The 25,340-nt window shown below is 43.4% G+C and overlaps 1 protein-coding gene across 4 annotated transcripts in view; it reads left to right on the forward strand.

The window, feature by feature from the left end:
- The window catches only part of LOC139561312 (TBC1 domain family member 14-like), an 85,825-nt gene that overhangs the window by 57,773 nt on the left and 2,712 nt on the right, over nucleotides 1-25,340 (forward strand). For all 4 annotated transcript variants that reach the window (XM_071378324.1, XM_071378323.1, XM_071378325.1 and 1 more), the window contains 9 exons: nucleotides 1,705-1,832; nucleotides 15,390-15,472; nucleotides 18,038-18,262; nucleotides 20,435-20,518; nucleotides 20,997-21,091; nucleotides 22,554-22,625; nucleotides 23,841-23,969; nucleotides 24,205-24,314; nucleotides 25,059-25,317. In XM_071378324.1, the coding sequence (XP_071234425.1) occupies nucleotides 1,705-1,832; nucleotides 15,390-15,472; nucleotides 18,038-18,262; nucleotides 20,435-20,518; nucleotides 20,997-21,091; nucleotides 22,554-22,625; nucleotides 23,841-23,969; nucleotides 24,205-24,314; nucleotides 25,059-25,317 (1,185 nt within the window). The remainder of the gene's footprint in view (nucleotides 1-1,704; nucleotides 1,833-15,389; nucleotides 15,473-18,037; nucleotides 18,263-20,434; nucleotides 20,519-20,996; nucleotides 21,092-22,553; nucleotides 22,626-23,840; nucleotides 23,970-24,204; nucleotides 24,315-25,058; nucleotides 25,318-25,340) is intronic.

Genomic DNA, 25,340 nt, shown 5'->3' on the forward strand with positions numbered 1-25,340 from the left:
GACCCTGTTTGCAATAGGCTATTTCTTTCTCGCACAGAAAGACAAGCTGACCAACAGAATAGGTCAGCTTTTCTACTATGGGGGATAGTAGATTGACATTTTGCTGTTCTTTACTTGTCTGGTTGGCTGAGGAAAAGTCGATGTGGGAAGTTATTCTAACATAGGCGGCACATGGGTTTCAAGTTTAGGGAAGCTAATTTTCACCATAGAAATGCACCTTTTATAATAAATCATTCTATCCTTTGTATTTGCAGACTTCTGTAACATAGCCTTCTATTTCTAAAGTGATAATTAGATTGGATAGTCATAATTTAGGCAAAAAAGATAATTCAATCACTGTTTGCAAAAAAGTGTTCAATGCAGCGCGTAGTGGCTTTGAGTAGGCTATAGGCCTACGTTTCTTCTCCTTTGCACAGGAAAATACTGGCATTTTAAACACACGTCCTTCAATTCTACTACATTTTATATGACTGGAGACATTAGCGGAATCTTTTTTTAATACGACAAAAATGACAAGGTAGCCTACTCTGCTGACACTAGCAAACAGATCAATTAAAATGACGTCTGATCAGGCCTGGTATTTCGGGATTTTAGGGGCAGGGCCATTTGGCCTTCAAGAGGTGCCCAATCTGCTAGTCAAATCGATTTGAAAACTGAAAAACGCTAGCTGTTGTGTTAAGAAAAACAATGTATGTAAATACATCATTAATTAGCCTACATGTCAAAGTGTAGGTGATACGCATAGGGTATTGGCTACAGTCTGTCATGTCCAGACCAATGCTGACAGGAGGGAGGCGCCAGAAAATGTAGCAGGCTAAACTCATTGTTCGTCGTAATTCAATAAGAATGGAGCATGCCGTTGTAGCCGAGCTGCATTTTCTGTTATTAAGATGAATTGCCATAAACAAAATGTGATTTCTGTGAACCGTGGGTGGACGCCCTAATCATGTTACACAACCAATGCATATGGGTCCGGTACATTTCTTAAATGTCCGGTCAATTCAAATTTTCCTAACGAAAACCCTGTCCGTGTTTAAATGCTCCCATGGCTGGAGGTCTAATGGCCAGGGTGTCTCGCACCCCACTCTGAGCCACACAGGAGGCGTGACAGGGACACACTCATGACAGGGCCAAAGGGCTGTAGTCAGGCTTCTAGCAGGGATGTGTGGAAAAAAAGTGTGTGTGTGTGAAAGGACCGTGGGACAAAATAAATGTCTTTAGAGGAAATGAAATGTCAGACACCTAGCTTTTTTTCCTTTACCAGACTCTACTCTGCTCTATATTGGTTTTAATAAGATGCTTCTAGTTTTGAATTGGTTTTGAGGCCCCCAGGTCTCAGACATATCATTTTACCAGACCACGGATCTGCATACCAATCCCATTGAGGTTGAACTTGATTATGACTTATAAAATGTAATATAAAATGTAATATGAAACAACTGAACAACTACTGGGCCATGTAGATTTCAATTAGACTTTCCTGTTTGTTCAATCGGGTGAATAAACCCAAGCGTCTGATTTGATATTTCTTTGTACCTATTGAATATTTGTGTTTTTTGTGAGTGCACATGCGGTTTTTGTCTGAAGGAATATGAAACTAAAAGTGGCAGATACGACCTTGGCAAATGAAACCAGTTTCTCTCATGACACATGCTATTCCACTGTACGTGTGTGTTAAGTACGCGTGTGTTCTGTCTGTTCTAGGAATATGAAACTAACAGTAGCAGAGATGGACCTGGCCACAGTCCCCCGTCTCCCAGACAGAGTGTGAGGAAGAATCTGGACTTTGAACCCCTCTCCACCACAGCACTTATACTGGAGGACCGCCCTGCGTATGTACCACACAGACACACACACACACACACACACACGCACGTATACACTGGAGGACCACCCTGCGTCCGCACCTCACACCTACACACACACACACACACACACACACACACACACACACACCCACGTGTATGCACAGAAACACACTTATACACTGGAGGACTGCGCTGCGTAAGTAACACACACACACACCAAGAACAGAGCAGCTTCTCACTGAGGCAGGAAGGAGTTAGTGGCGTTTCTTCTGAGTCATGGATCCGAATGGCTTTTCCCTTTTGTTGTACTGAGTACATCTGGGATTGACTGTCTAGCCAGGATCAATATGAGACCAGCCCAGCTCTCTCCCTGCTCTCTGCCGTGCTGCCCTCAGGGTGGATGACTTGGATGGGTCGCTCTCTTTCCATTTTTCTCATACACACAGTATACAAAACCATTGCACTTTCCATGATATACACTGACCAGGTGAGTCCAGGTGAAGCTATGATCCCTTATTGATGTAATTTGTTAAATCCACTTCAATCAGTGTAGATGAGGAGGAAACAGGTTAAATTCGTTTTTTTAAGCCTTGAGACATGGATTGTTTGTGTGGCATTCAGAGGGTGAAAGGGCAAGACAAAATATTTAAGTGCCTTTGAACGGGGTATGGTAGTAGGTGCAAGGCGCACCGGTTTGTGTCAGGAATTGCAACGCTGCTGGGTTTTTCACGCTCAACAGTTTCCTGTGTGTTCGCAGGTTTTTAAACCACCCGATACAATTACAATCAGTCGATATAATCGACAACTAGCATCAGACATCAAGCGATATGAATCAGACAGTGGGGTGCCGCCTGACCAACTAGTTGGTCAGAAGGTTCAAATCAACGTTTCATATCGTGGTGTACATCGAATTGCAACCAAGAAATGTTCTTCCCTACTATGGGTCATATTAGCGAGCCATCCCTGGGTAAAAACACTTTTAGAAATCCGTTATGTACTTTTGGCGAAGGGAAAGGATATCAGAAGTTCTTCTAGTTTCAGTTAAAGCACAATAAAAACATGTCATTAACGCCTACTCAGAAATTCCGATATGATAGGTTGATTTGAACCTGACTAGTCTGATTCATATCGCTTGATTTCTGGCGATTGTTCTCTATTATATCGACTGATTTGGTTCTGTATGTGGTGTTTAAACAACTAATTGACCTACATCCGTTCAATTATTTTAATTCCATTTTGTTCTTTTTTTCCCCCTGTGATCTCAAAGTGTACTTTCTCTAGAGAGAAATCAGACCAAGACCGAACTGTGCGATGAAGTAGGGAGTTGTAGTTTCCAACAGGCCAATTGTCTACATAGTTTAGTGCAGAAAATGAGGTAAATAACTACATCGCCTATAATCTATTGCACGCCTACTTGTCTGGAGAGGGAGAGAAGAGACAAAAGAAAGCACGATCTAGAGGATATAAAGCAGTTGCTTCTCGAGGCGTCTCTACATGATCTACAGTGGCTTGCGAAAGTATTCACCGCCCTTGGCATTTTTCCTATTTTTTTGCCTTACAACCTGGAATTAAAATAGATTTTTGGGGGGAGGGTTGTATCATTTGATTTACACAACATGCCTACCACTTTGAAGGTCAAAATATGTTTTATTGTGAAACAAACAAGAAATAAGACAAAAAAAACTGAACTTGAGTGTGCATAACTATTCACCCCCCCGAAGTCAATACTTTGTAGAGCCACCTTTTGCAGAAATTACAGCTGCAAGTCTCTTGAGGTATGTCTCTATTAGCTTGGCACAACTAGCCACTGGGATTTTTGCCCATTCTTCAAGGCAAAACTGCTCCAGCTCCTTCAAGTTTGATGGGTTCCACTGGTGTACAGCAATATTTAAGTCATACCACAGATTATCAATTGGATTGAGGTCTGGGCTTTGACTAGGCCATTCCAAGACATATAAGTGTTTCCCCCTAAACCACTCGAGTGTTGCTTTAGCAGTATGCTTAGGGTCATTGTCGTGCTGGAAGGTGAACCTCCGTCCCAGTCTCAAATCTCTGGAAGACTGAAACAGGTTTCCCTCAAGAATTTCCCTGTATTAGGCACCATCCATCATTCCTTCATTTCTGACCAGTTTCCCAGTCCCTGCCGATGGAAAAACATCCCCACAGCATGATGCTGCCACCACCATGCTTCACTGTGGGGATGTTGTTCTCAGGGTGATGAGAGGTATTGGGTTTGCACAAGACGTAGCGTTTTCCTTGATGGCCAAAAAGCTAAATTTTAGTCTCATCCTACCAGAGTACCTACTTCCATATGTTTGGGGAGTCTCCCACATGCCTTTTGGCGAACACCAAACGTGTTTGCTTATTTTTTTCTTTAAGCAATGGCTTTTTTCTGTCCACTCTTCCATAAAGCCCAGCTCGGTGGAGTGTATGGCTTAAAGTGGTCCTATGGACAGATACGCCAATCTCCACTGTGGAGCTTTGCAGCTCCTTCAGGGTTATCTTTGTTCTATTTTGTTACCTCTCTGATTAATGCCCTCCTTGCCCTGTCCATGAGTTTTGTTGGGTGGCCCTCTCTTGGCAGGATTGTTGTGGTGCCATATTCTTTCCATTTTTTAATAATGGATTTAATGGTGCTCTGTGGGATGTTCAAAGTTTCTGATATTTTTTTATATCCCAACCCTGATCTGTACTTCTGCACAACTTTGTCCCTGACTTGTTTGGAGAGCTCCTTGGTCTTCGCGGTGCCCCTTGCTTAGTGGTGTTGCAGACTCTGGGGCCTTTCAGAACACGTGTGTGTATATATACTGAGATCATGTGACAGATCATGTGACACTTAGATTGCACACAGGTGGACTTTATTTAATTAATTATGTGACTTCTGAAGGTAATTGGTTGCACCAGATCATATTTATGGACTTCATAGCAAAGGGGGTGAATACATATGCACCCACCACTTTTCCTTTACTATTTCACTTCATCAATTTGGACTATTTTGTATGGCCATTCTATGAAATCCACATTTAAATCAATTTAAATTACAGGTTGTAATGCAACAAAATAGGAAAAACGCTTTTGCAAGGCACTGTAAGTGATTGATGGTTAGTATTCAGTTGTCAGTGTGCCTTATTTACTTTGAAGAACTACTGAAAAGGTGATTTTGTCAGACAGCGTACGCAGCAGCTCAATAGATATGAGATGATGACTTGGAATGAAATTATAAAGTCGTCAAATAAATAAATAAAATATACACAACTTAAATATATTGTTAAAATAAAGTAATGTGAATATGTTATGGTTAATATGTGATAAACAATAATGGGCAGTCACTACCATCATGGGACTTTTATGAATTGTTGTATTAATTCTTACAGCATTCAACCCACATAATGCATAGTGCATTTTATGTTTAAAGGTCCCGTACAGTTTTTTTTTATTTATTTTTTTTTTTTTTTTTACAATTGTTTTTATTAATTCGACCATTAAAAAAAAAAAGCACACGTAAAACTTGAAAAAGCCATACATGAGTAAAATCATCGAGGATAACACACAAAGTCTGGGACCTATTTCCGTTGTGATCATCTTGAGACCAGATGGCTAGGCAAGATCCAACACAGTTAAACACAGTATGGCATTGAGATAATAAAACATAAAAACGAAGAAGAAGAACATCTATCTAATCATTGCAGTTACGTCGTAGGGGTTATTCACATACATAGTCATCCTATTTCCCAAGTAAAAAATAGCCTTTGAATGACCAAAACATCACCCATAATATTTGTACACTATTAAAATGCTCAAAATTGAAGAAATTGTACCTTTTCGTTCATCTCTAACGATCAGGAAGTTTTAAAGAACAGGTCGAGTGGGCTTATATTCATGAGCTTCCCTTTGACTGACTGCTCTTTGAAACACCCTCGTGGTTGTTGCCAGGTATCAAGTTACACAATCGGCCAGATGTCATTCCGAGCCTAAATAGTGTACCTCGCCCAATTTTTCTCAGCAAAACGCTATCATGGTCAACAGAGCTGATCATGCCCGTTGGATATCAGACAAACCGCAGCAATAAACAATTGCATTTCTATTGTTTTGTAGCTAATTACAGAACACTGTTCACTGATACACTTGTTCACAAGAATTAGTGAAGCCAGAGTCACCTTAGAAGTTTACACGTAAGGGAATGTACATGAAAACAGCATACAATATGTGCACTGGACAATTTATTGGTGCCTCTGTGTTAGCATTATAAATGACTATGTTCAGAATTGTATGTATTGATCAAACGTTTATTTGATCATGTAAATAGGCTAGCATAGCCCAAATATTGATCAACATGAACGAACACTCATGAGAAATAAAAGTGTGAAGTAATGGTGAGATGCCATTCAAAAAATGATTTGAGCTATGAGCCTAATATAGGCACCCCATTGATTCGTACAATTTTTAACACTCATCTTCCGTCCGAATGCTTGAAAAAAAATAGACCAAGTAACAAAATGTGATATCATATCACATAAAACTGAATTACTTAGGCTTTAGGAAATGCAACCAACTGCAGAGATTGATGGGGAGGAGAGCGGGAGAGGAGGGGCACCCATGTACCCCGCTTCAATCAAGCAGGCTTCAGTCTCCCACTTGGCTTCAGCCATCCCCAAGATTGAAGCGAGAGACACATCCAGCTATGGCCTCGTCAGGCCTCTCACACTGGGCATACAGGGGTTCTGGGATGGACAGCTCACAAATCAAAATCAAATCAAATGTATTTATATAGCCCTTCGTACATCAGCTGATATCTCAAAGTGCTGTACAGAAACCCAGCCTACAACCCCAAACAGCAAGCAATGCAGGTGTAGAAGCACGCTTCCCCACATACGGCGCTGGATCAAGGGTAACTAGTTGAAGAGGAGATCCATGAGCCTGTCTATGTAGCCTGTAATGTTTTGAAAAGGGAAATGTTTGTTAAATGGGTAGTGAATTTAATGTCCTTTTATTTACTGTCCTGAGTTAAGCTATCAATTAGTTTATGTAGTGATCTAGTCATTCTATGTCTAATGTTTTTTTCTGGTATTTTTGAAGTACTCAATTTGAAAATTGCAATATTTGGTTGTGCACTTTTTGGTGAAACTTTTCAGTGTTTTGTATTTGGAATATGTGTCCCTGAAATGCTCAGTTGATTTGAAATGAATAACTATGACTGACAGTATGTTGAGTCTGTCTTCAAAGGCTTCACACCGGGTTCGCACAAGGGGCATGAGGTGCTTAAAGTACTTGAATTTGGCACTCTGAAATTCAGGTACTGGAACACCTTGAAAATGTTCTCAAGTTAGTACTTGAAAAGAACTTGAATTAAAATGAGGAGAGACCAGAAAATGATCTAATATGAAAAATATTACAAAAATGCGAATTAATTGAGGCAGACTACCAAGTTTTATTTCCTCACGTGTTTCGTGCTCTGATTGCCAGGCGAGCTCGCTCAATCCACCCACACTGTCACTCAGCCAGGCAGGTACGGAAGTGACTGATTAGGCGCCGCCAAACGTCACATCAATAGCTAAAATGCCCGGGCAAATTTAGATGTATTTAGTTAATGATCGTTTACCCACTTGCATTCCCAGCGTTGATCAACTCTCCGAAGGCTTCTTGATCTGTGTTCTAATTGTCCCTACCTTTTGAGATCGAGTGGAATCGTGAATGATTCATGTCTGCTTGTTACGTTCGCCTGCTCCCTCAGATTTGCCTTGTTAGCAGCCCATTCATTCACCACTCTGTCCAATGGGAAACTCCGCCCACGACCCAGGCCGAGAGGTGAAACAAACTACCCAGACCTACATTGGCCAGTGGCAGAGAGACGCCGTTGACAGTGGAAATTGTTTTAAAAAAGGGTCCCCTGAGAGAATCTGAATCTTATCGAACACATTAACTTGTTTCTCTTCAAATGGGAATAGAATTAAACATTTTAGAGTCAACGAAGGGCATTTTACACTGTCAGAATTAACTTTCATGTCATTATGTGTTAGGGCAGCTTGTGGGACCTGACATTTAGTGAAATATAAAGACAATTTCATATTATTATCATGTACCCTGAACAAAAATATAAATGCAACATGCAACAATTTCAAAGATTTGACTCAGTTACAGTTCATATAAGTACATAAGTCAAGATCATCAGTACTGACCACTCCAGTATGTAGTAAATACAGTGGTTGCTCCACTAAAAGTTTTGCGATTATGCTGCGCGACTTAATGTAATTTGTGGTTTAGTACGGTACCCTGCGTCACCACTTCATTACTCCAGACCAGCACAAGGGGGAGTTAGAGCACTGATTATGCTTTTGGGTCCTACTGTGTCTCTAACTGACAATGAATGGGCGATGTAAACCTAAATAGAAACTAATAATTGTGCACGACTTCAGTATTACTTACTATAACTGTTGTTACACTAAGGTTTTTATTATTTTATTTTGTTAGGATTATTTTGCTCTTACTGTAGTCGTGTAGCCCACTCCCGACCGGTCATGTTGTACAACGTTTGAGTGGCACAACAGACGAAGACACAGCATAGCAGTGCAAGCTGTGTTGCTACAGATGCTGGTTCAATACCTGTGCTGTCCCCGACTAGGAGACCCATGAGAAGACTGTAGGTTTTTGGTTTCTGTCCCTCTAAAAACAGAAATATATCATTCTAAATAACAAACTGGCTTTATTTACAAATTAGTAGCAATGTTTCAACCCACGTTCAAGAATGGTATTTTTCTCGCTCATTTTACGTTGTTTGAGAACAAAATAAACAAAGCGATTATTATTATTAATTTAGAATTATATAAAAGCCCCTTGGATATTCTCACAGATATATTATTAACCTTGCTATTAGCAGGACAATATATATTGGTCATGGCTCCCGAGTGGCGCACAATGGGATTGCCTTGCAGTTCTCCAGCTGTATCAACTGAAAGCGGTGCGAGGTTCAAGGCATGAGGGCAGGGGGCACGGGATGTGCCGCAGAACCACGTTCAGAAGACGGACCTAGCCCATGGGGAAGGGAGGAAGAGGAAAGGGGGGGGTGGACACCCACCCCGCCACACTGGGTAGCACAGAGCAACACTTTAAGGGGGGGGCATTGCACTAATAATGGCGCAGACTAGGAAAACGTTCCTGCTGCTCTTAGTGCCAGTCTGCACGTTCAAACTATAACAATGTAACTAATAATGGCATCTTTATGCTTTCGTTAATAAAATAATGGCTTTTAGCAGGTAGCTGGACAATCGACTTGCCTAGAAGGAAGGTAGGGGGAGAATTCTAAGTTAGGTTGGCTGTATCACAACCGGCCATGATTGGTTGCAATTTCTTTACAAATATTATTTTGGCCTTTTCAGATTACAATCGCTCACTTTCATTTTTATGAAAACGAAGTAACCTCCAAAATATAATTTTATATATTATCAAGTTGATAGCACAGCCATATGGCCCGGCACCTACATAAAGCTGAGTGACTCACTCATTCATGGCTTTGGATCTAAATAAATAAGTACCAACATTCTTTCTGATAGTCTTTAATAAAGAAATGTTTTGGTTATCCTGATCTGGACACCAGTATGGGCTATTAGCAAGACAATATACCTTTACCAACACCTTTCTGTATTTTGAGACTTTGGATGGAGCCTCCCTAGTGGTGTAGTTGTCTAAGTCACCGCAACGTAATGCAAAATACGTTGCTACAAATACCCGTGCCGCCCTCCACCGGGAGACCCATGAGGCGGCTTTTGGTTTTAATTTAGAATCCTCTATATGTAATTATTGGCGGAGAGTCACGTCATATTTTTCGATATACTGTAGGCCTACCGTAGGCAACATGAGTATCACTAGTGTTGAGTAATGTGCTGTTAAAAGTGATGTAGATCTTATTTATTTAAAGAGCATATTGAAGTTCGAAGCAATAGGATTTGAAGCAATAGCCTACAACTATTTTAGCATCGTTTCCTGCTGCTCTGAGACAAGCATGGGGACTGGTCTTGATAAATCAATTCGTTTTTTATTTTGACTGAATCTCCGGTTTGGGTATTGGTTAGACTACAATTAGGGTGTAGAAATGTTATGCTCTTAGTGTGACCTTTATTTAACTAGGCAAGTCAGTTTAGAACAAATTCTTATTAACTAGGTCAGCCTACTCATTCCTCCCCTTTCGGGGAATTGAACCTCAGTCTTCCGCGTGCCCGCACAACTTGGGGATTCTACTCCCGACCGTCACGTTGTACAGCGCCATATTTTCCGTTCCATCCTAACGGAAACCCAGAGTTTTTCTTGGAATAGAAACACCAAACTATTAATCAAATTAATCCCAAACTCTAAAAGTAATTGGAAATGTAGATTACAAATTATTTGTGACATTGTGGTTACAATAAAGAATGTAAACAAGATGCTGTGTTTTTATTTACAATATTGATGGACAGCTGGTGGCATTTTTAAAACAGGTTTTCAAACACTTGTAGTCCAATTAGGAGGACAATATACCTTTACCAACACCTCTCTGTATTTTGATAGTTTGTGGATGGGGGCTCCGGAGTGGATGTGGGATCCCGCGTTGCTACAGATGCAGGTTCGATACCCGTGACTGCTGCCACCGGGAGACCCATGAGGCGGCTTTTGGTTTTAATTTCTAATCCTCTATATGTAATTATTGGCGGAGAGTCACGTCATATTTTTCGATATACTGTAGGCCTACCGTAGGCGACATGAGTATCACTAGTGTTGAGTACTGTGCTGTTAAAAGTGGTGTAGGTCTTATTTATTTAAAGAGCGTACTGAAGTTAGAAGCAATAGGATTTGAAGAAATAGCCTACAACTATTTTAGCACTGTTTCCCATTGCTCTGAGACAAGCATGATAAATCAATGAGATTTTTATTTTCACTGAATCTCCATTTGGATATTGATTAGACTACAATTACACAATTAGGGTGTAGAAATGTTATGCTCTCAGTGTAATCTTTTATTTAACTAGGCGCGGTAGTTAAGAACAAATTCTTATTTACAAGGACAGCCTACTCATTCCTTCTCAACAGGGGGGAACCCCCGACGGGGTGGTTCAACTTAGAATAGAAACACAATATTAACAATAATAACACAATATTCTACTTAGAATAGAAACACAAAATTAATTTAGCAAAATGTCTTAAAATCAGTCCCATATACTATGTTCGTACAAAAAAAGGTTTTAAATTCTCTAGTACAGCCGCTATTGAAGGCTATCTCAAAGATGCCCTCTGGTGGTCAAACTAGCACTAACTAGCATTAATGGTACCAGTGGTTGGCATAGAGTTCTGCGGTACCACGCAAACTGCTGCAGTACGCTGCAACTTTTAAAGGACAAACCACTAAGTAGTTAAACTCGTATTATTGAGTAGAAGTTGTAAGGAATTGATTTTTTGGGGGGAGGGGGGGGGGTTGTGGTGATATACCACCATCTCATGGCAACTAGAAACAATTGCATAATAGGAACTCATATAAATTGATGGTCTTTGAAAATAAATGTTAATGCTTGAAAAAGTACTTGAAAGTACTTGAATTTGACTTGACACTGTCTGTAAGAACTTTTTTCACAGCATATCCCCCACAGCATATTCTTTGCCTTCCTGCTGTGGTGGTTTCCTGGGGAACCTGTGCAGACAGAGTAGATGTTGTGTGCTGGCAGTCCTCAGACTCAATAAAGAGGTTTTTAGTGATGGAAGAACAAAAACCATATAGTGACTATCAAGTGTGTTACAGAAAATATTCTGTTCACAAGTCAAAACAGTTACAGCCACCGTGTCAGACTCATCAAACTCTGATACTTACATTATGGTCAGCGCTTGCCTCCTTCTTTCCACTCCTCTCCTCTTTTGACCTCACCCTCTCACCTTCCCCCCCTACTCACAAGGCAGGCAATACGCTTGACCTCATCTTTACTAGATGCTGTTCTTCCACTAATCTCATTGCAACTCCCCTCCAAGTCTCCGACCACTACCTTGTATCCTTTTCCCTCTCGCTCTCATCCAACACTTCCCACACTGCCCCTACTCGGATGGTATCGCGCCGTCCCAACCTTCGCTCTCTCTCCCCCGCTACTCTCTCCTCTTCCATCCTATCATCTCTTCCCTCTGCTCAAACCTTCTCCAACCTATCTCCTGATTCTGCCTCCTCAACCCTCCTCTCCTCCCTTTCTGCATCCTTTGACTCTCTATGTCCCCTATCCTCCAGGCCGGCTCGGTCCTCCCCTCCTGCTCCGTGGCTCGACGACTCATTGCGAGCTCACAGAACAGGGCTCCGGGCAGCCGAGCGGAAATGGAGGAAAACTCGCCTCCCTGCGGACCTGGCATCCTTTCACTCCCTCCTCTCTACATTCTCCTCTTCTGTCTCTGCTGCTAAAGCCAATTTCTACCACTCTAAATTCCAAGCATCTGCCTCTAACCCTAGGAAGCTCTTTGCCACCTTCTCCTCCCTCCTGAATCCTCCTCCCCCTCCTCCCCCCTCCTCCCTCTCTGCTGATGACTTCGTCAACCATTTTGAAAAGAAGGTCGACGACATCCGATCCTCGTTTGCTAAGTCAAACGACACCGCTGGTTCTGCTCACACTGCCCTACCCTGTGCTTTACCCTGTGCTTTGACCTCTTTCTCCCCTCTCTCTCCAGATGAAATCTCGCGTCTTGTGACGGCCGGCCGCCCAACAACCTGCCCGCTTGACCCTATCCCCTCTCTTCTCCAGACCATTTCCGGAGACCTTCTCCCTTACCTCACCTCGCTCATCAACTCATCCTTGACCGCTGGCTACGTCCCTTCCGTCTTCAAGAGAGCGAGAGTTGCACCCCTTCTGAAAAAACCTACACTCGATCCCTCCGATGTCAACAACTACAGACCAGTATCCCTTCTTTCTTTTCTCTCCAAAACTCTTGAACGTGCCGTCCTTGGCCAGCTCTCCTGCTATCTCTCTCAGAATGACCTTCTTGATCCAAATCAGTCAGGTTTCAAGACTAGTCATTCAACTGAGACTGCTCTTCTCTGTGTCACGGAGGCGCTCCGCACTGCTAAAGCTAACTCTCTCTCCTCTGCTCTCATCCTTCTAGACCTATCGGCTGCCTTTGATACTGTGAACCATCAGATCCTCCTCTCCACCCTCTCCGAGCTGGGCATCTCCGGCGCGGCCCACGCTTGGATTGCGTCCTACCTGACAGGTCGCTCCTACCAGGTGGCGTGGCGAGAATCTGTCTCCGCACCACGTGCTCTCACCACTGGTGTCCCCCAGGGCTCTGTTCTAGGCCCTCTCCTATTCTCGCTATACACCAAGTCACTTGGCTCTGTCATATCCTCACATGGTCTCTCCTATCATTGCTATGCAGACGACACACAATTAATCTTCTCCTTTCCCCCCTCTGATAACCAGGTGGTGAATCGCATCTCTGCATGTCTGGCAGACATATCAGTGTGGATGACGGATCACCACCTCAAGCTGAACCTCGGCAAGACGGAGCTGCTCTTCCTCCCGGGGAAGGACTGCCCGTTCCATGATCTCGCCATCACGGTTGACAACTCCATTGTGTCCTCCTCCCAGAGTGCAAAGAACCTTGGCGTGATCCTGGACAACACCCTGTCGTTCTCAACTAACATCAAGGCGGTGACCCGTTCCTGTAGGTTCATGCTCTACAACATTCGCAGAGTACGACCCTGCCTCACGCAGGAAGCGGCGCAGGTCCTAATCCAGGCACTTGTCATCTCCCGTCTGGATTACTGCAACTCGCTGTTGGCTGGGCTCCCTGCCTGTGCCATTAAACCCCTACAACTCATCCAGACCGCCGCAGCCCGTCTGGTGTTCAACTTTCCCAAGTTCTCTCACGTCACCCCGCTCCTCCGCTCTCTCCACTGGCTTCCAGTTGAAGCTCGCATCCGCTACAAGACCATGGTGCTTGCCTACGGAGCTGTGAGGGGAACGGCACCTCCGTACCTTCAGGCTCTGATCAGGCCCTACACCCAAACAAGGGCACTGCGTTCATCCACCTCTGGCCTGCTCGCCTCCCTACCTCTGAGGAAGTACAGTTCCCGCTCAGCCCAGTCAAAACTGTTCGCTGCTCTGGCACCCCAATGGTGGAACAAACTCCCTCACGACGCCAGGTCAGCGGAGTCAATCACCACCTTCCGGAGACACCTGAAACCCCACCTCTTTAAGGAATACCTAGGATAGGATAAAGTAATCCTTCTAACCCCCCCCCCCTTAAAAGTGTTAGATGCATTATTGTAAAGTGGTTGTTCCACTGGATATCATAAGGTGAATGCACCAATTTGTAAGTCGCTCTGGATAAGAGCGTCTGCTAAATGACTTAAATGTAAATGTAAATGTAATGCTTGCAAGATCCCCTGATCCACTGTTAATGACACTATGACATCCAGTTCCCTGCACAGTGTGCTTTTTCCGGTATGCTGGTAAGTAGCTTGCTTGCTTTAAGTCACAAGACAGATGAAAAAGGGTTAGTTACCAGCCATGTTCTGCTGGAGCAATCTTACTGTTTGTAAGCAAAGCCCTGTGACGCGCACATGTGATGACAGTTTTAAGGCGTTACCACTGCTTGACTTGAGTACCGGCACCTAAAATGTTCTACTGCTTGAACTCCTGTTCCTCTTTTATAGAGTATTAGGTCAAAAGTATTGTGGAGCTCCTGCACCTAAATATTAACTCTACCGGCACCCAAAATGAGTACCGGTACCTATTTCAGTCTGAGTTGAGCACTGGGCGTTACATATTTTAATTAGTTAAAATTATATGACGTTACGTAATGACGGAAGTAATGCCTGTCTCCTGAATCCAAGCGTTTGACACGGTGGGAGGGGACCAGTGACTTTATGATCAGCTTTGTCAATTTACCACCTACAGTCATTTCTAATACTTGCGTCAATCTACTATGAATTGGTTTAATCTAAATATCATCCAATTTGATGAAAAACATGATTTTCACTCTTCAGGTCCGTTTTAAGAAAAATGATCGGAACTTAAATTGTAAACCGTGATTATTTTGTAATAATCAAACCAAAACCAAACCGACCTCAAGAAGCACTAGTCGCTCCGCACTATTCCTTTACTTACTCGCCCCCCCCCCACCTCTCTCTCGAACTGCACTGCAGCAGGACCATGTAGAGAGAACCTATTAGCAGCACTCTCTCTCTGTTTTCTGTCTCCCCTGCATCATTCTATCTTGTTTATACCAGCCTAGCCCATATGGTTTCCTAACTCTTATATGAGAGGTGGGCTAGGTACAGTTGACGGTAGAGAGAGAGAGGCTACTGAACGTTTAATGCCCCTCTCTTTCTTTACCCCACAGTGAAGAAGGTGTTAGTGGCTGTAATCCTGTAGAATATTTAGAGGTGAAAGTGTAAGGTGGTGTCTGTGCCAAAATGGTGATAGAAGTGTGTTCTCTCTCTCTCCCTTTCCAACCCTCTCTCACTCATTTTCATTGCCTTTCTCATTGCCTCTAATACCCCACCATGAATAATGCGAGGGACCAAGTTTAAACTTCACACACTCACTCACCCACATTCACTCTCTGGGATGTGTTGTGTTGCAGTAATCTGCCAGCCAAGCCTGCAGAGGAGGCACAGAAACACAGACAACAGTATGAGGAGATGGTGGCCCAGGCGAAGAAGAGAGGTGTGTATTCATCTGGATCATATCCGGCCATTTTCTTTTTTGTTGATATTCCCTCACACCCATTGCTCTCAAAAATCCTCCTTTCTGTCTTGACCACTCATAGTCAAAATAAATGGAATGCATTTCTAACTTTACAGCTTTTTAGTTTACACAGGCAGCCAATTCTGATATTTTGCCCAATTACTGGTAAAATTAGCTGATCTGATTTGTGGAAAATGATCAGAATTGGGGTGCTTGTGTAAATGCAGCCTTAGATATTTTTTATAATGGCTACTGTCTATCGTGAAAACTGACTGGATGGGTTCCCCACTATACTGATGGGTTCCCACTATACTGCTTTCAACCATGACATCCTTACACATCAGCGGTCTTAAAAGGATACTACAGTATATAATGGTAACATACAGTGCATTCGGAAAGTATTCAGACCTCAGGAAGGTGAACCTTCGCCCCGGTCTGAGGTCCTGAGCGCTCTGGAGCATGTTTTCATCAAGGATCTCTCTGACTAGTCTCCCAGTCCCTGCCGCTGAAAAACATCCCCACAGCATGATGTTGCCACCACCATGCTTCACCATAGGGATGGTGCCAAGTTTCCTCCAGACATGACGCTTGGCATTCAGGCCAAAGAGTTGAATCTTGGTTTCATCAGACCAGAGAATCTTTTTTCTCATGGTCTGAGAGTCCTTTAGGTTCCTTCGGCAAACTCCAAGCGGGCGGTCATGTGCCTTTTTACTGAGGAGTGGCTTCCGTCTGGCCACTCTACCATAAAGGCCTGATTGGTGGAGTGCTGCAGAGATGGTTGTCCTTCTGGAAAGTTCTCCCATTTCCACAGAGGAGCTCTGTCAGAGTGACCATCGGGTTCTTAGTCACCTCCCTGACCAAGGTCCTTCTCCCCCGATTGCTCAGTTTTGCCAGGCGGCCAGCTCTAGGGAGAGTCTTGGTGGTTCCAAACTTCTTCCATTTAAAAATGGAGGCTACTGTGTTATTGGGGACCTTCAATGCTGCGGAAATGTTTTGGTACCTTTCCCAGAAAATGTTGAAAAACCTTTTTTGGCTATGTTTGAAGGGGTGTTGTGTGTAGATTGATGAGGGGGGGGAATCAATTTTAGAAAAGGCTGTAATGTAACAAAATGTGGGGAAAAGGAAGGGGTCTGAATAGTTTCCAAATGCACTCTAATACTTACAGTTGAAGTCAGAAGTTTACATACACTTAGGTTGGAGTCATTAAAACTCCACAAATTTCTTGTTAACAAACTATAGTTTTGGCAAGTCGGTTAAGACATCTGCTTTATGCATGACACAAGTCATTTTTCCAACAATTGTTTACAGACAGATTATTATTCATTCACTGTATCACAATTCCAGTGGGTCAGAAGTTTACATACACTAAGTTGACTGTGCCTTTAAACGGCTTGGAAAATTCCAAAAAATTATGTCATGGCTTTAGAAGCTTCTGATAGGCTAATTGACATAATTTGAATCAATTGGGGGTGTACCTGTGGATGTATTTCAAGGCCTACCTTCAAACTCAGTGCTTGACATCATGGGAAAATCAAAAGAAATCAGCCAAGACCTCAGAAAAAAATTGTAGACCTCCACAAGTCTGGCTCATCCTTGTGAGCAATTTCCAAAGCCTGAAGGTACCACGGTCAACTGTACAAACAATAGTACGCAAGTATAAACACCATGGGACCACACAGCCGTCATACCGCTCAGGAAGGAGACGCGTTCTGTCTCCTAGAGATGAACGTACTTTGGTGCAAAAAGTGCAAATCAATCCCAGAACAACCGCAAAGGACCTTGTGAAGATGCTGGAGGAAACGGGGACAAAAGTATCTATATCCACAGTAAAACGAGTCCTATATCGACATAACCTGGAAGGCCGCTCAGCAAGGAAGAAGCCACTTCTCCAAAACCGCCATAAAAATCCAGACTACGGTTTGCAACTGCACATGGGGACAAAGATCATAATTTTTGGAGAAATGTCTGATGGAACAAAAATAGAACTGTTTGGCCATAATGACCATCATTATGTTTGGAGGAAAAAGGGGGAGGCTTGCAAGACGAAGAACACCATCCCAACCGTGAAACACGGGGGTGGCAGCATCATGTTGTGGGGGTGCTTTGCTGCAGGAGGGACTAGTGCACTTCACAAAATAGATGGCATCATGAGGGAGGAAAATTATGTGGATATATTGAAGCAACATCTCAAGACATCAGTCAGGAAGTTAAAGCTTGGTCACAAATGGGTCTTCCAAATAGACAATGACCCCAAGCCTACTTCCAAAGTTGTGGCAAAATTTGCGTAATGTAAACTTCCGACTTGAACTGTATATGGTAATATTATAATTAGAATGTCTAATATAATGCCATTTAGCTGATGTACTTATCCAAAGTGACTTACTGTCATGCGTGCATTTTTTTTTTTAAACATATGGACATTCCCGGGAATCAGACCAATTATCCTGGCGTTGCAAACACCATGCTGTACCAATTGAGCTACAGAGGACCACATATTTCTATTATATTGTTGTCTAACACTCTCTCCCTTCCCTCCCTCTGTAGAGCTCAAGGAGGCCCAGAAGAGGAGGAAGCAACTGGAGGACAGGTGCAAGCTGGAGGAGAGCATCGGCAACGCCGCCCAGACCTGGAACCAGGAGATTCTGCCCAACTGGAGTGCCATGTGTACGTCTCGGCGGGTCAGGGATCTCTGGTGGCAGGGCGTGCCCCCAAGCGTCAGGGGCAAGGTCTGGAGCCTGGCGGTGGGCAACGAGCTCAACATCACCCACGGTACGACACACCTCTCACTGTAGGCCTGAGAGACTGCACTGAATTATACACACCTCACATCACATATCACACCTGGGGGGGGGCATGCGTGAGTGAAGTAAAGAGAGGACTTATAATACTGTAAATATCTAAGGGTGAGATGCAGGTCTAAGGCACTGCATCTCAGTGCTAGAGGCGTCACAACAGACACAATGGTTTGAATCCAGGCTGTATCCCAAACCGGTCCTTGATTGGGAGTCCCATAGGGCGGCTCACAATTGGCCCAGCGTTGTCCAGGTTTGGCCGGTGTAGGCCGTCATTGTAAATAAGAATTTGTTCTTAACTGACTTGCTTAGTTAAATAAAGGCAAAAAAATAAAAATAATACCGGAGGTCTTCGTTTCAGCATGAGTCATTGGAAAAACCACCCCCTCCGGTGGCCCATTTTGGTTGTGACAAGCCGAACCTAATGGGATCATGTATCGGTGTGACACACACAGGGGTCTTAGAAATGTACAATTTGTCTTTGGTATTCAATTACAATGCCAAAGATAGATTGACGAGCGAAGGTACACGGCTGAATGCTCTCCTGATACGAGAACGAACTGCATCCCAATGAGTTCACTGACTCAACTGGACACACACACACACACACGCACGTCTCTCACACACACACACACACACACGCAAATACGTGGCCTTCACTTTCACTGGGATCTTCATATGAATACCTCCACACAGACTTGCTGTGTGTGTGCAGTCTTCCTCACACATTTTCCTCACACGTTTTTTTTTTACTGAGGGGAAAGCCCTCACGAGGCACTTGCAGATAAGCCCACCTAAGTCCTGAGCTGAGCTACACGGCATACTAATCAACCTATATCTCTCCCTCTTATGTCTACTCACATGGATTTTTCAGTTTTTTTTAAATACTTGGGTGGGCCGTCTAAGCGTTATTTATGTCCAAACAGTGTTTTTGGAATGGAAAAACAATGTAAACAAGTGTAAACCTAAATGACTAAAACCCGATTTTAAAAGTATGTATAAAACATAATGGATATATATATCTATATATAGACATCTATTTACATATAGATATATATATATATATTTTTTTAAATTTTTTATAATATATTCTTTGCGAACTAACAATTTACCAAAATAAAAGGTAGACAATCAAGGAGAATTGACAATTCCAAAAACAAGGAATTTAGCAGTATTGATTTTGCTGTTATGTTTGAGCAAAAAAACACACCATTAGCCATCCATGGCAAAATGCATAGAATTGCAGGAAATTAACTTGAAAATGGCAACTTTTTCTCTCAGCTCCAAGGCAAAATGTGTAGAATTGCAGGAAATTGGCCTTTAAAAATGCAAACATTTCTCTACACCGCCAAGATGGGGGACCTCTATAAAAAAAAATCTAAAATTCAGCGCAGAGCTAAACCAAGAGCCATTGATCTACATATATACCTCAATATGAATGCATTCTTCCATTGCTCTGGTAAATAATCAGAGGTGTAGTACAGGTTCAGATACTCTCAGAGGACAATGGAAGTTAGTAGGAAAGCTTATTTATTGTGTACAAACCAACAAGTTTCGACTCTTTGCCTTCACCAGAGTTTTACAGAAAGAGAAAATAATGAGGATTTCAATTGGAAGTGTCCGTCTGAGTTTCTCTATCTATACTATCTATCTATACATGGTCGTGTGGGCGACGCATAGCTTGTTAGGGTTCATAATGCAGAGACAATATTGGCCTGTAAAGTCTCCTGTTCTTCCATAAAGAGCCGAATACCAGTATACCAACTTTGCTAACTTCATCACAAGGTGATTCAGGGTTGTGAATGAGGCACCCAATTCCCTATATGGTGCCATACTCTATTATGTAGAAATATCTCATTACACAGATTCAATTACTCCTCACTAGAGGGCAACGCCAGGTCTAGGAGAAGGCCAGTAGATAAGCACAGCACCATTGAGACACTGCAAAGGTCGTTGATAATGGAGAGAAGACCTTGAGAATGTATTCAGCCTTGATGTGCTGCAGCAGAAGGCTTTTGATAGGATTACTAGCGTAGTCCCTGTCTGTGATTTTACTCCCATGTTAATTGGCTCAAGGGCAGGTTTTATTTTGTGTGTGTGTATGTGCAATAACAGGCGTAAAGTTGTGATGTATTCTATTTGTCCACAGAGCTGTTTAACATCTGTCTGGCCAGGGCAAGGGAGAAGTGGAAATCTATGCCTACTGCACCACCCACTGAACCAGAGACTGAAGGTAGTGATTGATTGATTTTATTGGGAGTACACGGTAGAGACAGAAAAATATGCTACTTTCATTTCTTTATACCCTTTTTTCTAAAGTGCAATTGGAAATGTTTGACCTGTCTTACAAATGGTGGAGGATTTCAATCTGACTCACATTGATTCTAAATATAGCCTACAGAAGGTTACAGAACACGAGAGTTGGCTACAAGAAACGTGTGGTTGTTGAATCATTCAATGTGTTTCTAACATGTTCTTCTGTCCTCCATGTCTGTCTGTCTGTCTGTCTGTCTGTCTGTCTGTCTGTCTGTCTGTCTGTCTATCTGTGTTTATCTATCTATCTGTCTGTCTGTCTGTCTGTGTCTGTCTGTGTCTGTCTGTCTGTCTGTCTGTCTGTCTGTCTGTCTGTCTGTGTCTATCTATCTGTCTGTGTCTATCTATCTATCTATCTGTCTGTCTGTCTGTGTCTATCTATGTATGCGCGTGTGTAGATGCAGGTTTGTCCCTGGCGGACAGAGAGGCCAGTCTGGAGCTGATTACACTGGACATCTCCAGAACCTTCCCACACCTCTGTATCTTCCAACAGGTCAGTGGCAGAACAACAACCACAACTGTTTATTTAATAATAATATATCAACTCTATAGATGATCACTTTATTCATTAAATTAAATGAATTGGTGTGTATGTGTTGTCGGTATGCGTGGGAGTGTGTGTATATATAGTATTGTGAGTGTGCATAGAGTCGGTGGAAGATGGGGTCAGTGCAGATAGTCCGGGTAACCATTAATTCACTATTTAGCTCGGGGGTAGAAGCTGTCTTGAAGCCTGTTGGTCAGAGAGCTGATGCTCATGTACTGTTTGCCAGACAGAAGCAGATTGAACAGTATGGGTTGGGTGGCTGGAGTCTTTGGCAATTTCTCGTCCCTTTCATTGACACCACCTGATGTAGAGGTCCTGGATGGCAGGGAGCTGTCCGCATCACCCTCTGTAGTGTTTTGCGGTCATTGGTATTGCATTTGCCATACCAAGCGATGATACAGCCAGTCAAGCTGCTCACAAATGGTGCAGCTGCCTAATCTTTTCAGCCACCTGAGGGGGAGGAGACACTAGTGCGCTCTTCACGACTGTGTGGGTGTGTGTGGACCATAATTCCTTAGTGATGTTGACGCCAAGGAACTTCAAGCTTTCGACCCGCTCCACTACAGCCCCGTCGATGTGGATCGGGGCATGCTCTGCCCTCTTTATCCTGTCTTACGGGTCTTACTGACGTTGGGAGAGAGAGCGAGAGAGGTTGTTGTCATGGAACCACACTGCCATATCTCTGACCAACTCCCTGTAGGTTTTCTCATCGCTGTCTGTGATCAGTCCTACCACCGTTGTCGTCAGAACTTGTTGGCGTCGTGCGTGGCCACGCTGTCGTGGGTGAACAAGGAGTACAGGAGGGGACTAAGCACACACCCCTGAGGGGCCCCTGTGTTGATGGTCAGCGTAGCAGAGGTGTTGTTGCCTACCCTCACAACCTTGGGACGTTCAGTCAGGCGAGTCCCTGATCCAGTTACAGAGGGAGGTGTTCAGTCCTAGGGTCCCCAGCTTAGTGATGAGTTTAGAGGGGACTATGGTGTTGAACGCTGAGCTGTAGTCTATGAACAGCATTCTCAGTTATTTCCCCACTTGTCCAGGTGGGAGAGTGCCGTGTGAAGTGCAATTGAAATAGCATCACATGTGGATCTGTTGGGGCTCTATGTAAATTGGGATGAGCCCAGGGTGTCTGGGATGATGGTGTCGATGTGTGTCATGACCAGCCTTTCAAAGGAATTCATATTTACAGATGTGGGTGAGACAAGGTGATAGTCATTTAGACAGGTTACCTTGGAGCTCTTGGGAACAGGGACGATGGTGGTCCGCTTGAAACGTGTTGGGATTACAAACTGGGAGATTGAAAATCTCAGCGAAAACAACCTAGTATTCCTTCTGTTGTTTTCAATTGTAATTAGCAGATAGTATAAAAATAATTTACGGTGTTAAAATTCCTCCTGTGTTTGTACAGGGAGGTCCATACTACGACATGCTGCACAGCATCCTGGGAGCATACACCTGCTATAGGCCAGACGTTGGCTACGTAAGTACACACACACACTTTATGAGTTGCTCATTGGTCTAAGTCTGTGCCTTTGTGTGTGTGCGAAGTGTCTCGGTATTTAATGCCTTTTCGTCAGAAGCACAAGGGCCCCCACACAATAAGGGCTTAATCAGAAACCATTCCTTCTATCTCAGCCCTATTGTGTAAGGTCATAGAAGAGCACTGTATCTTAGGCTATGAACAAAGTGGCAGTGAGTCATACGTTAGCCTAGGGGTTTGTCCCAAATGGTACCTTATTCCCTATATAGTGCACTACTTTTAACTGGAGCCCTATGGGCCCTGGTCAAAGGTAGTGCACTATATAGGGAGCAGGTTGTTATTTTGTGAGATATTTGCCCACCCCACCTGGCCCTTTCTCTCTGTGTGTATGTTTATGTGCTTACATCTGTGTATTCCAATGCAGCACTGACCTAACCGTTTTGATCTCTTTTGGTTGCGTTCCTCATCATGCTCCCGGAACCTTCCACACATTAGAACTATCAGATTAACTAAGCCCACTTTTCAGCCCGTTTGCTATTGCCTTTGAGTCTAATGAAATGAGTTGGAAAATGTGGTAAAAGCCTCTAAGTCAGGATACTCTACTAGACATGTTTACTGTGGCTGCACCACACCCATGCTGCGAAACAGCACACAGTGTGTTTACAGAGAAATGTATCTTGACTTCTGGAGGAGTATTATATAATGCAAGATCAATGAGTTCGCCACTGGCCTACGTATTCTGAAATGACCTTGACATGGTCTAATTGACTCAACAACCAAAAACGTATACGTTTACTTTTCTTAATGAACCAGATAATCAGTTCTTTCTGAAAGTTAGCTGGCTAACTCATTGATCCTGCTTTGTACTATACAGCCCTGGACTGACCCCATATGTCAGGCCTTATGATAGATTGAAGGCCTCTGGATAGATGGAGAGTTCAGGTTAAGTGTTATATAATCTCCTTTCCCCCTTCTCATTATGACTAGTCCTCGTAGTAAGGCTCCTAACACCAGTCATGAACACTTAACATCAAATGTCACTAACACCACCCCACTACTATAATCGTGCACATCACTAACACACTATCTCATGTGTTCATTTTTGAGTGCATAGTACTGAGATGCAGTATATATATCAACATAGCTACAGCAATGTAGCACTGCTAACATACACTTAACATAGTCACGAGCACCTGTTCCTCCCTGGGGGTTCAGGTGCAGGGCATGTCGTTCATCGCGGCGGTGCTGATCCTCAACCTGGACACGCCGGATGCCTTCATAGCTTTCGCCAACCTGCTGAACAAGCCCTGTCAGATGGCCTTCTTCAGAGTGGACCACAGCCTTGTGAGTACAGTTTAGTCAGACACACGCACACACACGCTACAGTTAGTTGAATTTGGTGTTTTGTGCTGGGCTGGAACAAAAGCCTGCACACCCTGTTAGCACTGATTTGTCATAGCACTTAGCACCCTTTTGGCAACTGTAGCGACGTTATTACATTTGTCTGAGTCACGGCTCCGAGAGCCGGGCTATGTGGTCTATCTGACTCGGTTGTTTCTTCCTGCTTCTACCTCCTCAGATGTTGAAGTACTTTGCAGCATTTGAGGTGTTCTTTGAAGAAAACCTACCAAAGCTGTTTGTACATTTCAAGGAAAACAACATGACCCCCGATATTTATTTAATTGACTGGTAAGTCAGACCACCATCTCTTTCTCCCCTCTCTTTTTCTCTCTTAATCCTTTTGCTCATGTCAAATATGTGTATAACCTGTATTTTTGTTCCACATAAATGAAATAAAAGATCACCTACCGTTTACGAATATGAAAAAAGATACGATTAAAAGATTGACACGTTTTGTCGGTACTTTTTTTTCTCTGTGTAATTTTTGCCCTTCAGAATGTGTTATTGTGTACTGAGAAGACCGGACGTGTGAGTGGCTTTACCGGTGGTCTCCTCTCCCACCCCGTGCTCTCACCACACAGCTGCCAGTTTTCACATCAGTTACTTATACACTGATTAAGAGATGAGGGGGAGGTGGAAGTCAAGAGAGGAAGCCCTGCACATAAGCTATTGGACCATGTCAATAAATCCCATACAAACCAAAAGTGTCCCAGGAAAATACATTTAATCTGTAGATAGTTTGGGAATTTGCTGATTTACAGAGCCGTATCTGTTCAAATGCCATTGTCCTTATCTGCATTCTCTTTCTCACTCTCTCTTCTTGCTCATTGTTATATTTTTTGTGCATTGGACTGTGTGTGGTTTTGTGCTCGTTAGTGTATGCTTGGTGTGTCTCGATGGACTACTCACGCCTGTGAATGTGTTTGTGTGTGAAAATAACGGCAGGCCTCTGTCTGTATGATACCTTTTGTACCTCAATGGTTCAATATGGAAAGGTGTAACCAAATAAAGTATCTCTCTATCTATCTATAGGATCTTCACCCTGTACAGTAAGTCGCTGCCGTTGGACCTGGCGTGTCGGGTGTGGGACGTGTTCTGTCGCGACGGTGACGAGTTCCTGTTCCGGGTGGCCCTGGGCATCCTGCGCCTATACGAAGACGTGTTGACCCGCATGGACTTCATCCACAACGCCCAGTTCCTCACCCGCCTGCCCGACCACATCTCCCCCGACCAGCTCTTCTCACACATCCACGCCGTCCACATGACGAGCAAGAACAGGAAATGGGGGCAGGTGAGATGACACACACAGACGTG

Source organism: Salvelinus alpinus, chromosome 31, assembly GCF_045679555.1.
Source record: "Salvelinus alpinus chromosome 31, SLU_Salpinus.1, whole genome shotgun sequence".
NCBI lineage: Eukaryota > Metazoa > Chordata > Actinopteri > Salmoniformes > Salmonidae > Salvelinus > Salvelinus alpinus.